This window comes from Lycorma delicatula, chromosome 11 (genome assembly GCF_047948215.1).
Source record: "Lycorma delicatula isolate Av1 chromosome 11, ASM4794821v1, whole genome shotgun sequence".
NCBI classification, from domain to species: Eukaryota; Metazoa; Arthropoda; class Insecta; order Hemiptera; family Fulgoridae; genus Lycorma; species Lycorma delicatula.
The window spans coordinates 15,227,285-15,242,247 of NC_134465.1; the positions used below are offsets into that span (position 1 = coordinate 15,227,285).

At 35.8% G+C, this 14,963-nt stretch overlaps 1 protein-coding gene across 1 annotated transcript in view; it reads right to left on the bottom strand.

The window, feature by feature from the left end:
* Nucleotides 1-904, bottom strand: part of dap (cyclin-dependent kinase inhibitor dacapo) — a 50,543-nt gene extending 49,639 nt beyond the window's left edge. The window contains exon 1 of the mRNA XM_075378547.1: nt 97-904. Within this exon, the coding sequence (XP_075234662.1) occupies nt 97-559 (463 nt within the window). The 5' untranslated portion in view covers nt 560-904. The remainder of the gene's footprint in view (nt 1-96) is intronic.
* Between the last annotated feature and the right edge of the window lie 14,059 nt (nt 905-14,963).

Genomic DNA, 14,963 nt, shown 5'->3' on the forward strand with positions numbered 1-14,963 from the left:
ATATATATATATATATATATAGTGGAATAGGTTTAGTGTCCTGAAATTTATTATGCGATAGATATGAAAGAATTCATAAGAAGTTTAAGCACCAACCTGTAATTTGTGATTGTTTAACAATTCCTTGAGTTCTTCTTAAAGCGGTTGATTTTTCCATAGTCGAAACATTTTTAATATGCGATGACTGTGTATTACCAAAAGCAGTATTGTCAGCGTTCTTCTGTAAATATGGTAGTCGTCTTAACGCGTAAGGTTCAGGAACACTATCTCTATGAGGAATAACTTTCTCCCAAACGTACCTCGATGCGACAGACTTAACTGGTTTTTCCCGAATAAAATCAAACCCCCATTTTTCTGAATCTCTAATATTTGCAGCTGCTAATTCTCGATCGACAAATGCAATATTATCTTCGTGATCGACCGGACCGAATAGATTTTTTCTAACACGTGCTACCGCGTTACCGTCTATTTGTCCGGTCGTATCGGTGCCGTTATTATTTCGGCTGATCATACGTTGAAACTCAGACATAACCATCGGATTAAACACTCGGGCACTCATAACGTAGAAATTAATACGCGGATAAAGTTTGGATTTAAAGATATTTCCGATATATTTATATCGGTTTTGTTTTCTATTCCTTTTGTTTTCCTCTTTATTCGATGGAAAAACGAACGATTACAATTTCTTCAAATTGTAAAACGCAACCCGACTACAACAACACGTAAAACTGAATCACTGTCATCCATAATAAACATGGCACTTAATCGACGACGATGATATAAAAATACACTAGATATAAATATATTATTAATAAATTAAAAACGTGCCCGGCAAACAAAATCGGCCACATAAAATGTAAAAAACAACAAACACAAGCCTACCACACCGGCCTTACTAACACGCCATGCAACGACAGAACGGAGACTGCGCAGACTAAGCTAGTATAGTCTCCCACTACCAGTAACCAGCTAATCGACCTTCGGATTTTGGGAGAGGGTAAAGGGACGAACGAATAGTAAAACATTACGGCCACGTTACACACAACATACACTAACACACCTAACGGCGACCGTTGGAAACATTAAGTTCAAATATTCAAACCAGTATCTCTTTTCTTTTAATTTTAAAAACGGTTGAAAAATCGATCGGGATATCTGTTTTTCTAATCGTTAATTGCTCACGATAACATTATCAAATAAATTGTTTTATTTTGTTATGAACATTATTATCTTTCTTTTTCTAATACGATTGTACAAATACACGTTTTTAAAATAACGTAATTAAATAAAATTAAATAAATATTATCGTATTTATTACTCGTTAAAGTAAAACATTTACTTATTGAAATTATTTAATACGATTAAAATTTATTTAATAAATAACGTAACCGTTATTTATTATCTTTTATTTCCTAAGTTTTAGATAAATTATTTTAATTTAAATAAGATATTTCTTTTAAAAATTATTAAAATCGTTCTTAAAAATAATTGTTAGAATAATTAATTATCGATAATAATACTATTTCTTAACGTATATTTTGTATAAAAATATTATAAATTGTAATAAGCATCAGCGTACCGGTAATGCCGCATGGTAACGCTATCTACTGACTGATTTCGTTAACTATATTTCAGGGCGGGAATAACAAATCGTAATATTTTTACATAAAAAACTTTCATTGTTAAAAAATGTTTACTTTTAATTAATAATTAAATAATAATTCTTAAAAAATTTTTTTTTTAATCAATTAATCATAATTTATTAATATAAACTACATATTTATTAATTTATAATTTTTGTTATTAATTTTGTTAAATAACAAAGTAATGACAAATAATTAAGAATAACAATAACGAGGGAGGATTAATATTTTCTGGTATTTAATTTGAGTAGTGTTATTTTTATTTTTTTGTCTTTAGTCCCTTTTCAAATCTGATCCACCTCTCTGTTCATTTTTAATCTAAGCTAATTTTCTAATTTTAATGCATTTGTTACATTCAAAATTTCCAGCTTATTTGTTTTATGAATTCTAATTTTAGTCCATTCCTATACTCTGTTACCATTTACATTTTCTTCCATTATGAAATAATCTAATAACGATCACCTCAACAACTGATTTTCCATCCTAGTTCTGTTTCTTGTAAATATTGGTTATAGAATTTATACTTTCTTCGGTTTATTTTAAAGTTTTCTCACTTTGGAAATTCATTAGTAAATTTAAAACCGTTATTCTTTGTTTTTTGTTTTTCTACGGCTCACCTTTTGTTGCCATAAAGCATTAAATTCTATATTTAATTTTAATACGGCAGTCCAAAATAAAATATTTGTCTTGCTAAAGACCAAGTCACTTTATATCACATTCAACAAAGTTCTGTAAATTATTCAGTAATAACATAAGTTTATGCGAGTTTACGTAGAAGTAATGCGTATCGATTTATTGTTATCGATCATAAGCAAAGTTTTAAGGTTATAAAAATCGTTTTTAACAGACCAGAAAGCATCTTAACACTGTAGTAGGTTCCAGTCGGTAAGTCGGGTGTATAATTCATTAAATAAAATCGGACATGTGGTAGTAACTTGTGGTAAACCTGATTCTAATTCTAAAATTCAAATAGCGTCTAATTTTGATCGATTTAAAAGTATCCATCCTTCTTCAGAAATAAATTTAAAACTATGTAGCAAAAATCTGGTAGTATTCCCTTTAATTTATCATACGAACAGCGCTGTTACTCGAATACAGATCTGACGACGAGGAAAATACCTCATGTATTTTATACTAAGCCTTCGTCTCACTAAGGTAAGTCATCAGCCATGAATTCGACTACTCGTCGCCTCTCCTTATACCAAGATCCTTTTTTAAAGTAATTTAATGTTAAAAAATATCATTCGTTTCTTAACTGTACGCTCAAGTACCAACTATTTCTTTTGATTTTCATAGTGTTATATGACTCGCATGCCAATAAAATGAGGAATCATAAAAATTAAAAAAAGAATGACGTGAAAAAATTTCAAGATTACAGGAACCACCAAGTAAAAAATAAAAATTCGTTATTATTTCAGTCCTCCTCTATGAATCATGAGACCTTGCCGTTGGTGAGGGGGCTTGAGTGCTCAGGGATACAGAGTAGCTGGACCGAAGGTGCAACCATATCGAAGAGGTATCTGTTGAGAGCCAGACTAAGGAATGATTCCTGAAAGAGGGCAGCAGCTCTTTCAGTAGTTGTTAGGGGCGTGAGTCAGGACGACTTAAACGGCCGTATCAACATCACTCAGTCCTCCGAGTACTGCGCAGCTGAAAGCAATGGAAAACTACAGCTGCTTTTTTTCCAAGAAAATGTGGCACTCTGCATTTTCACATAGCAATAATGGAGGCGCCTTCCTTGGTAAAATATTCCGGAGGTAAAATAGCCCCCCGTTCGGATCTCCGGGTGGGGACTACTAAGGAAGGGGTCACCAGAAAATTAAAAAATAAAATTCTACGAGTCGGAGCGTGGAATGTTAGAAGCTTGAAAAAGGTTGGCAGGCTAGAAAATTTAAAAAGGGAAATGGGTAGGACAAATGTGTAACAAATTGTTGGGGATGTAGGATGTAGAGGGTATACTGAAATGAAACGACTAGCACTAGATAGGGAATCTTGGAGAGCTGCATCAAACCAGTCAAATGACTGAAGACAAAAAAAAAATTATTTCAGTAATATTTTCAATATAATTTTGTAACGCAAGAATATAAGTTCGATACGGTGACACATTTTAGTAATAAATAGTCGATATAAGTAGGTCTAAGTAATCATACAGTTTTATGATTTCAGTTATATAGTAATTTAGTTACAGTAATTACTATAGTTACATAGGCTAAACAATTTCTTGTCTTTACGGTCTTATTTCATCATGATGCCTTTTCCAGATCTGTGAGAAAGGCATCCGCCTTAATACAAAGCGATCTCCTGTGATTTTTTACAGAGCAGAAAGAGGGGGTAACTATCATTGTCTAAATACACTTAACCACTTTTTGTAGTAAAAAGTGTACATTTTAGATATAAAAATTTTATCTTCCATCCAAACGGGTTTAGTTTTTCATTAAAATCGAACGTATTTTGCGTTTAACAAAATTAAAATAATATTTACGAGCTATTTTTACTTCGTATTTACAAATATATGTACATTAAAAAAAAAACTAAAAAATTACTGGTCTTATAATGACTAAGTCGTTGCCAAGTTTATAAAAAATTTATTACCCTAAATTTTGTGTCTGTATTTAAAAATTAAAAATTTAAATAACGAATTACGAACGAAATAAAAAATAATTACATGTTTAACTATAAACTAGCTTTTATTTTTCTCTGCAGTGCAGTTTTTTGAAATCAAATTAATTTTTTGAATTTTAGGTTTTTTTTTGTTTGATTTTTAATTAAGATTCGGATAGATCTATTAAAAAACCGGCTGTTCTTATAAAAATAAAACCGTTTGTAAAAGTTAGAGGAATATAAAAACCGTCTTAATAAAACTAACGAAAGGTGATGAACGACTAATTCCTAGCGAGAATAGAAAAGATTCATCTGACTTCAAAATTCGTTTCTTTTTTAAACAAACGAACACGGTTAAGTATAAAATAACGTGTTTGTACGTGAAATTTCACTTTCAGTTTTCACAAATGCTCGATGCGGTACTCTACGGATGCACGGCATCATCTACACGATGGTTAAACTCATCCCGTACTCGAGCGAAAGTATCGGGTGTTATTTCTTTCTCTGTTGTCGTGCGGTTTCGCAGACTGGTTCGTAGTCGCTGGAAGAAAGAGAAAATAAACGGAGTATTTTACAAACCGCAAGAAAAAATTAAAGACCGTGAGATCGGGCGAAGTGTTGAAATAACAAATCGGCAGTTCCTTATGGCCGAACCGTCGTATCGACCTCGCAGATGCTAGCGGAGTGGTGCTCTGTCCTACTGGAAAATGGCTTCAGAGAGAATCTACTTGTAACTGCGGGAAAAGCCGGTTTTGGAATATTTCCGGATAGGAAATTTCCGTAACCTGTTTTCCATAAAATCTACGGACCGCAAACCTTTTCTCGGGAAACGGCACCGAGAAATTAACTTTGTAAGCTCTCTCTCTTTCTCGACTATTGCATCTAGCGCCTCTGATACCCGTATCCTTACGATGTGCGGTTTATCTTTTCGCTTAGATCAATCGTCTCCACGTCCTCGAACACTCGGCGTGAAAGAAAAATGTTCATTTTCTGCTTGCGGATAAAATAAACAAAACTCCACATCGTAGAGATATTTTGTTCTCCGTCTATGCAATGCATTCGCTTATTTTTTGCAGGTATGTATTCCTGTAATTTCCGTTTGCTTATAAATTTTGAATTAATAAAAATCTTCTTTTTAATTGATTTCAAAATAGGATGTGCTCCATTAGATCGGTATGTTTTTTTAATACGTAAACATGTAAGATTTAAATCGCTCTTAAACAAGAGCAGAGATTTTTTCGATTTAATTTTTATTTTGTAGAGAAAGCTTTTTGTATAGTCTTTCAGTAATTTTCTTCGTGATAAAATTAGCGGAAGATTTCTTCAACGAAATACTTATATCGTCACCGAGGTAACGTGAATATACTTTTAATTCGCTTATCGTTAATTAATTAGTTTAGAAAATGATCATTTTTGTTAATATAAAGGACTAGAGAAAACGTTTCTTGGTTTTTTTTATAAAAGTAAAATAAGTTTTTTTTTTATATTTCAAACAAAGTTTATTAAATCTAATATGTGCCGTTTTGTTCGACCGCCTTTTGCCTTTTTCCGGTCAAATTATAATCCCGTCTCTGTAGAACCTTTCTGTTTTTCGCCAAAAAACTGTGATAAGTAATTTTTACAAAGTATTTTTGAAGTAAAGTTTATGCCTTTAAGAGAGTTCTGTAGAGACTGAAAGGATTAGCGGTCTGACGGTGCAAGTTGTGGACTATAGGGGTAGACGCATCAAAAGTTACCGGCCAAGCTCTCTCAATTTTCGACGGGTCGCCAAAGATTTGAGGAGTTTGGCGTTGTCGAGATGGAATAATACATCTTTCCGATCGATTAATACCGTTCGGTTTATCTCGATCGCTCGGCGTAGTCGTTCCAGTTGTTGCCAGTTAGAGGTTAAAATCGATCGTTTGACCGGGCTGCAGCAACTCTTAGTAAACGATCCTTTAAAATTTCCACAGTACCCTACGCTTTTTCTGCGTCAAATTTGACACAAGAAATTTGTTTCTTGTGTCAATTTTGACCTCGTCACTGTTTGAGGAGGGTTAGTTTGCTTCCACCACGATCTTTTCCGTGCACTACTATCGTACGTGATCTATTTTTCATCGTCTGTAATGCACCGTTTGAAAAACTGTTCGATTTCATTCCGTTTTGCAGATTCACGATTCGATTTGATTTCAAAATTCGCAGACTGAAATTCGATTCGTTAAATTTTTCATTGTAGATTCATACGGAACTCGAACATCGAGACTTTTGTATCTAGCATTTTTCAAACGGTTTAAAATCCTTTGGGGTCGATATTGAGTTCATGACTGATATGACTATTAATTTGCCGGTCTTGCTTAGTTTTTAGTCTTTGACGTTTTTAGTTCATCGACGTTTTTAGTCTTTGACCCGTCCAGAAAGAGGTGCATCATCGATATAAAAATTTCCAAATTGAAAACGCTTGAACCCACTTCGTGCTGCACGTACTTATACCGCATCGTATTCGTAAACATATGCATTTTTTTAGGAGCCTGAGTCGCATTCTTTTCTTTTTGAAATTAAATTTGAAAATGTATCAAGCTTTTTTCCTTTTTCATTCGTTTTCAAGACCAAATAACTTTTAAATAATATCCTATTTACTGATATAATAATAACCTGTTTAAAAATAATCAGCGATATATATCACACCTTTCAAAAGCCCCGAAATTTCGCAAGATATGATTAATATTTTCATTGCCATACGATTTTAAAGCCGTTTACAGGGAGAATATGAAGAAACTATTCCCTCAACCACCATATACGTATTTTAAAAGTTTTGCGCTTTTAGATGGTAAACGTGTCTGGTATATATTTCGGTAAATGTTACGAATAATTACCGTGAAAACTTCATCAACTACTCCGCAAAAGAAGTAGTTTGTAAAAAATAAAAATCTAACGTATTATATTTCCGTTTATTCATTCTAAATATGAAACAGTGGGAGAATTTTGATTTGAAGATCAGTTAAAAGAAAAGAATTAGTAGAAACATTTAATTTATATAACCTAAACAACGGTCAGACACGCGCGCGCGCGCGCGGAGAGAGAGAGAGTGTGTGTGTGAGAGAGAGAAAGTGAGTTACATTGTATAAGAATTAACTAAATAATGCGTATTTGGTAATTAGTTTCCTGTTTATATAAATTATAAACATTAAAATAAAAAAATATAAATAAAAATTCATTAGTAAATTTAATCGAAGGAAACACAAGAAATAAGAAAGGATGAAATTCATTTACGTTATAGTAATATTAGCTAGCAGTGAGTTATTAACGGCTTGTAACAATTCTGAACTCTGAACTTTTCTTTACATTATTTAATATTCTAAAAGTGTTACTTATTAACTTAAATATCACAGCGATGTTTTTTCTCAATTGACATTATAACCTCTAATTTACTCATAGCTTTAATAAGCTACATTTAAAATATAGCTTTTTATGATTAAATATTTCGTCATAATTTTAACACAACATTAACATGAACGTTTCGTAATGTTACTATTATTAATATTTTACACACACACACACACACACACACACACACACACACACACACACACACACACACACACACACACACACACACACACACACACACACACACACACACACACACACACACACACACACACACACACACACACACACATATACTGACCCCGTTTGGGCAAGCGGCAAGCGAAGCGAGTCCCGACCGTCTAACAAGGGAGTTCCCCTGGATCCTCGGAACCCAAGTCGGCCCAGGCGAATCCTGGAGCCGACCCAACGGTTTGGATTGACTGGTATTTCTCCCGCCACCACCCCATTCGGTCGCCCTAAATCATGAGACCGAATGTCCGTGCCCCGAAGGACTACTCTACCTTTAAACAGTTTAAACGACTTAGTTCCTAATAGCTCCTGGAGCTAACTTAATTGCATGAGTGGTATAACCACGGTCTATTACACGAGTTGCTTTGTATCCAACCGTTCACATGTCATATATTTTCTAATGGGTAGGCGCACGCCTTCTTATGATAAAATATATGAGCGTAATATATTAAAACTTTTCTCGTCAATTTAATTAAATAAGGGCAGCAATTCGCTGCTGCGCCTTGGTCGCATATGCCAGCAAGTATCTGCTCGTCCTTTGTAGCTGCTTGGAGGTATAAATCGACGGTCGATCATTACTCAAGGGTAGCATCTTCCAGCAATTCGGTCAAAGTCCTCCCTTAATCAAATTTATTCATGCCGGTTTGAAAAATGCAACTGCATCAAGGAACTCCCACACGGTCCGACACTGCGGCTCACGCCACACTGACTCACCACTTATGAGCGGGCAATTTCCCCCTTGACCTCTAAGTACCAGACGTGCCCGGTCTCTGGCCTCCCCAAGAGCAGGGCAGTCGAACATCAGGTGTTTGACTGGACCTCCCCGCAGACTCACAGCTCATCAGTTGCCAGGCGGAACCGAAACAGATATTGGTTCAAGTTAGCGTGGTTAGTGAGCACCCGGGCACCCGTTGCCCTTAAAAACGAGATCCAGGCATACCATCCCTCCAAATCCTATATAAACTTATACAAGGGTCTTCCCTTAGTCGTGGTGTCCCATTTCACGACTGCCGTGCTTCCATCACGAGGCTCTGCAGCCTCTTCCGCAAGCGGGAGATGGGCAACTGAGTGAAATTTAGAACCGGTGCATTGTGATCACCGTTTCAGTATAGGCCTGGCTCGAAACCGCTAATTGGTCTTGTAATTCCTGTCCAAGCTTCCTTGGTTTCAATGTCATCGTCACCTGCGACACCTTCCATTTTGTTAGGAAGTAAGACGTCCGCAGAACAGCGTTAAACAGATTCCTAATGTTCTCGATTCCTTTAAGATGTAGCATGACAAATATTTTTTGCGTCACTAAGTCAAAATCGGGGTCTTTCTTTGTCGCCTTCCTTGGTCTACTAATTTCAGTAACTTTCTTGCAGATATCGGTTTAATCGGGCGCTCAAGGAAGTTATTAACATCCACATCACCGGGGCCCTCTTCATCGAAGGGTCGGAACATTATATCTAGCTGTGAAGCAAACAGATCAGCCATCTCTTTCTCAGTCCTTGCCCACTATCCAGGGTGTCTCTGTAGGGTGTCGGGAAGTTTTCCTGGGGATCGCTGTGGTCCCTTCGTAGACTTCCATAAGGAGCATCCGTTCCCATTCAGGTAAGAAAGATTTCCTAGGTACTCCTTGAATGTCTCGTCCCTTATAGTCCTCAACAACCTCCTCAGCCTCTGCGCCGTCCTTTTAAGAAGAGTCCTGTCTTCTGGCTTTCTGAAACTCTGCCAATTCCGCCGTAGACGCCGCTTCGAAACAGTTAGTTCTGTCACTTCCCTCGGATAAGTATTGTCTCGGGCTGAGTGCATATGTTCAGATGTGAACAGCCCTCCTGCAAGACCGACGTCAAAAGGTAGATCGCGTAATCAATATAACTAGGTGTATCGAATGGAAACGGGTCAGTCATTTTCTTCCCGATCCAATCCTGGTAAGAAACCCAATTCGTTCGTCTCGTATGAAGAATAGGCCGTCCTTTCCCCCTCATTACCGTCGTGATCAATGTAAGTAGAACGTTTCAGTTCTACTTACATCGATAACTTACGTTCAGCAAACGGAGAGTGCGAGGTACCTAGATCTACACCTCTATCGTCGACCGATTGAAAAGTTATATAAGAGAGAAGAGAAGGAACCTGAGATAAAGTTCAAGGAAATGTTCTGGTACTCGGGAAGACGTTCTCGTTTGTTTTTGTCTAATAAGCTGCCGGTGTACTCAATAATTCTAAAATCTATCTGGAGCTACGTGATCGACAACCGGGCACCACGAGCAGAAACAATGTCATCTACCATCTACATCATTGAAGATTTATTTGTTTATTTTTTGTTTCCATTGTAAACCGGTGAATTATTTAAAGTAGACCATAATGGTACAACATGAAAGCATTTAAAAAAAAAAAACAAGAAATTTAGTTGGGTAATTTAATATAAATAAAATAATTTATATTTTCCACATTTTATAGAGCTTAATAGTTTCACATTGTATAGGTTGGAATCATCAGTTTTTGTTGTTTTTTTTTAATAACTGAAAACTATTATTTTTTTATTCTGCATTTTGAGTTTAAGATTATTCCTCTGATTTTTTAATTATTATTTACATCCTTCAATGTTTATATTTTTTTTTCGTAAATTTTATTTTATTTCTGTCTGTTTTTAAAATATTTTTCTTCTGTAATTTTATTTTTAGCTCGATGGTTCTCATCGCAGTAGTTTCTTCACGTCGTCGGTTTGCATTTATTTTCTAATTTCTATGAAATTTCAGATTTCTATCCTTAAGATTCTTTAGAATTGCGTTTTCTTTTACGGGTTATATACGGGTTTTATATAAGAATTCCTTATTACTATATTCTATATAGAGGTAAATATAAACAAGGGTTTTTTAAAAATATAACATAAAACGATAACATTTAACGTAAAATATTGAAAAAGATTGTGCTATTCGTTTTTATTTAAATCTTAAGTTAGGTTCAAATTAAAAACGATCAACAAGCTAATCGTAAATTTGAAGCCGCCTTAAAAGAGGAAGTTTAAAAAATAGATAAAATATATATTAAAAAATCCCTTTCGGCACTCCGGAAGGCGGAAGTAGATTTCACCGGTGCTAAGTAGGTGATAGAAAAGGTTTGCATCTTAAAGTTAAGAAAAACTTCAAATTTACTCGATACGACAATGGTTGCATGTGAAAAAAGTTTCATATGTTAAGCATACACACGCCCTATCTTACAATTCCAGCAACATTTTGGTCACCCCTTGCCGTAAGGGTTGGTCATATCAAAAATTGTTTGAGACAAAGGTTTTAGGTAATGTTTAGAGGACTAACGATCACTTTAAACCGATTCGATACTGTGTCTATTAAGGGACCTATGTTTTTTTTGTCTTCAAAACAACACTTTTTCACTCCCTGGACCAGTGGTTGGTGATATCAAAATATTTTATTTATATGCATTGTAGGCCCTTATACAAAGAATAGTAGGAACATTAAACGAATTCGATATTTTACTTAATAAGAAAGTTATGATATTTTGTTTTTTTCGAAAAAGCCCTTTTCCACCCCTTTGGTCCGATTTTGGCCGTTAACGAACTCGACTGAGATTTTGGGACGAGTTTTTTAAAGGGACAATTTGAAAGTGATTGACGGCAGTTATTGTGTCCGCAAGAAAGTGAAATACATATATTGTCGCCGAATGGCTTCGACGGCATTTACTAACCTTATGGTAGCCCTGAGAAGGGCTGTTTTTTTGCGTTAGCTCTGAGAAGAGCTGTCGGGTCCGGAAGCTGGTCTCCGATGAAGTCGGGGAGTTGCGACTAGTCCGTTGAAGTCAGATCGGGGTTTCCCTAACGGCAGTTGGGTCCCCACTACAGCGTGGCAGTGGTGGCCCTCAGATCCCCGCAGTATCGGGTCGGTATCGGTCATCCTTTACCGGCGCGGCCCAGGCTGTTCTCCCGAGCGATCCCACGCTGGGCCTGCTACTGTCGCTGAGTCCATCGGCCAAGGCGATTGAAGCCTGGCGAGCTGGAGCGGGAAGGTAGCGTCCACGTTAAGCGGTTCCCTCGGCGGGCCGGCGGGGATGTTGGCATCCGCCGGGAGGTCCCACGTTGAGTCGGCCAGGGAAATTCTTCTGTCTTCTTCTTCTTGGTCTTCTTCAGGTGGGGATCGACGATCAATTGAAAATTTACTCTCATGCACGCTTTTTTATTGGGGCCTGAAAGTGGTTGGGCCGCAACGTCGCTATGATGGGAGAAATGCGCAGTCATCTGCGCGGCGGTAGCGATGCTTGTATCAACCCGTACGTATATTGTGTGGCAGCTCACATCTGAGTTGCTACCGTGTTCGTCCGCCGATATTAAATTAGGCATATATGTGGTAACGATATATATATATATATATATAAACGTTTGAGTTTTGGGATCTGGGGAGTTGTGAAACGCGAAGATATGTCGAAATTTTCCGGAAGTCGAATCATGACACCGATTGCAATAGATACATTTCTTATGAAATCTACCTAACATTTGTTTTTGGTGTTTTATGTTACTTTTCTTTTCAAAGTCTATTTTATCTTGATTCAAAAATTCTCAACCGGTTAGCATCGGAACAAAGTCAAATATCCAACTAACTATTACACTGCACCTATTATAATTTAGTTGACCGTTGATGAGTGATTCACTACGTTTTTATCGTATATAAATAAATTTAGTTTTATCTAACACAAATATTTTAATATTATTTGTCCGTCCTGTTTCAATTTAAAAGTATAAAATAGAAATTTCATTACGCGATAAAATTATCAACATAAGTCGCAACATATGCCTGAATAACTCGACTCGTCTGTAAAAATAAAATTCGTATATACGACTAACATTTCAATTCTTGTAAACGAATATATAATTAAACTATAAAAAATTATGTTTTATTATAAACGATCGGTGATATGTTTATTGACTGGTGTGGAAAAAATGTAACGGGTGACTAAGATAAATTATTTTAAATTAATATTTTAAAAATAACTTGACGGTTAGTTGTCTCATTTGAGACGTACGTGGCATTTTGTACCCCTCTCCAACAATCATACGATTTTTTCTCTCTTTTTCCCTTTTAACCCCTCATTCTGTTCTCTTAACCTCCTCATAATGCTGAACGAAGTAAAATCCCTCCCCACCACAATACTAACTTGTTCCGTTCAAAACGTTTCCTTTACGGATGGGACAATTCTTTGATGTGCCGACCGGCGGCGCCTTTGACGTTTTGTTTGCACAGTCCTGTACCTTTTTTTCACACACATGTATATATATATATATATATATATATATATATATATATATATATAGTCTACACTTTCTTGCACAAATTGATGATAACGGGAAAACCTTTAGGTAAGAAAATTTTGTGGCTACCTAGTTACATAAGTTACTTATGTTAAAACTCTACGGGTATTCTATATTTATATTCCTAATGTGTAGGTTTCAATTTGTTCAACTAGTATACAACAAACAACCCCCTACGACCCGACGAGTTGAAGATATGTACGACTGTACGACATGTAAATGAAGTGTAATCTTGTTCAGACATAGGCCGACCGTTCCTGAGACATGTTGTTAATTGAATCCCGACCGTCAAAGTACATCGGTATCGCTCTCTAATATTCAAATACGAATAAAACCGGCTATTTTTTACTAGGATTTGACCTCAGAAATTTCGACTTCGAAATTCAGCGGTTAACCGCTAGACCATTCCCGTGGGTTAAATTGTAGTATATAATTTAGTCTTCGGTAGTTATATCTCATAAGTAATAGTCCAGTTACAGCTTTACCGATGAATTTGAGCTTATATAATGGTAATGACTTATATAATAATAATAATATCGGTAAAAGATCACTGATGGTTATGTTTTATTCTCCGATATCCTTTTTCGGTTAAACTACTTAATTTTATTTCATTTCTGAGATTTTTTTGGAAACATCAATAAAACCTTTACAAACGTATATACAGTTCGTATAGCGAACGGTGAATGCGGTTTACCATTCTGACGAAACAAATATGAAAAACAACTAGAATACCGGAGTGTTTTCGTGTAGTACAACACAATATTTTAGCTTATGAAAAATGTTCTTATTCTAACATTACTTTTAATGAATTATCGTACCGCTTAAACTATCTTCCCAAAAAATTTTCTTTTTTTTAAAATTGTATGATTTTTTAACGTTTTACTCCATCAGTGAATTTAAAAACTAATTAAACGAATAATAATGAAAAGGTTTTACATTTCCTACTCTCCGTTAAACGAGTACTTATATATTTGTTTAAATAATTATTATTAACGCTTTCTGGGTCGTTATTTATTTAATAATTTCGCATTCGTATATTTAATTTACTATTATTTGATGTATGTAATAATATGGATTTTAATTACGAGAGGTTTTCTCTAAAGTAAAGAACGTTTCATTGTAAAAAACTTTATTCTGAAAACTTCGTAAATATATTTTATTTCTCTTAAACTACTTCTCTATTCAATCGCTTCATGAATTAAGACATTTATCGTAGCGATACACCAGTCTCGGTATACCCTCGTCGTATTCTTCTGCCGCCAGTCCATTTAGCTACTGATTAACAGCACTTTTAAGTTCATCGTCACCCGCGAATCGCTTACCGCTCAAACATTTTTTCAATTTTCCAAACAAACGGTAATCAGAAGGAGCTAAGTCCGGACTGTATAGTGGATTATCGTAAATTTCCCATCCAAATGTTCTCAGTTAATCGCGTGTCGGACCCGCAACATGTGGATGTGCATTATCGTGCGGCAGGACAACGTCATCGGTCAGCCGTCCACGTCGCCGATTTTGAATTGCGCGCCGTAACTTACGTAGAGTTTCGCAGTGGCTTCTACATTTATAGTCGTTCCACGCGGCATGAAATCGATCAGCAGAATGCCAAACCGATCCCAAATGACCGTGGTCATCTACGTCCAAATGGCTGTGGCTTGACCTTTGTCGGTCTGGTTGGTGATTGAGGATGACTGCTGATCACTTGACTGCTTTTTTCTCCGCGGCGTGTAATACAAAGTCCACGTTTCATCGCCGGTAATAATTTAATTAAGTAAGTCATCGCTGTTTTCTGGGTAGCGCATCAATTCCAAAGCAAATCCCAA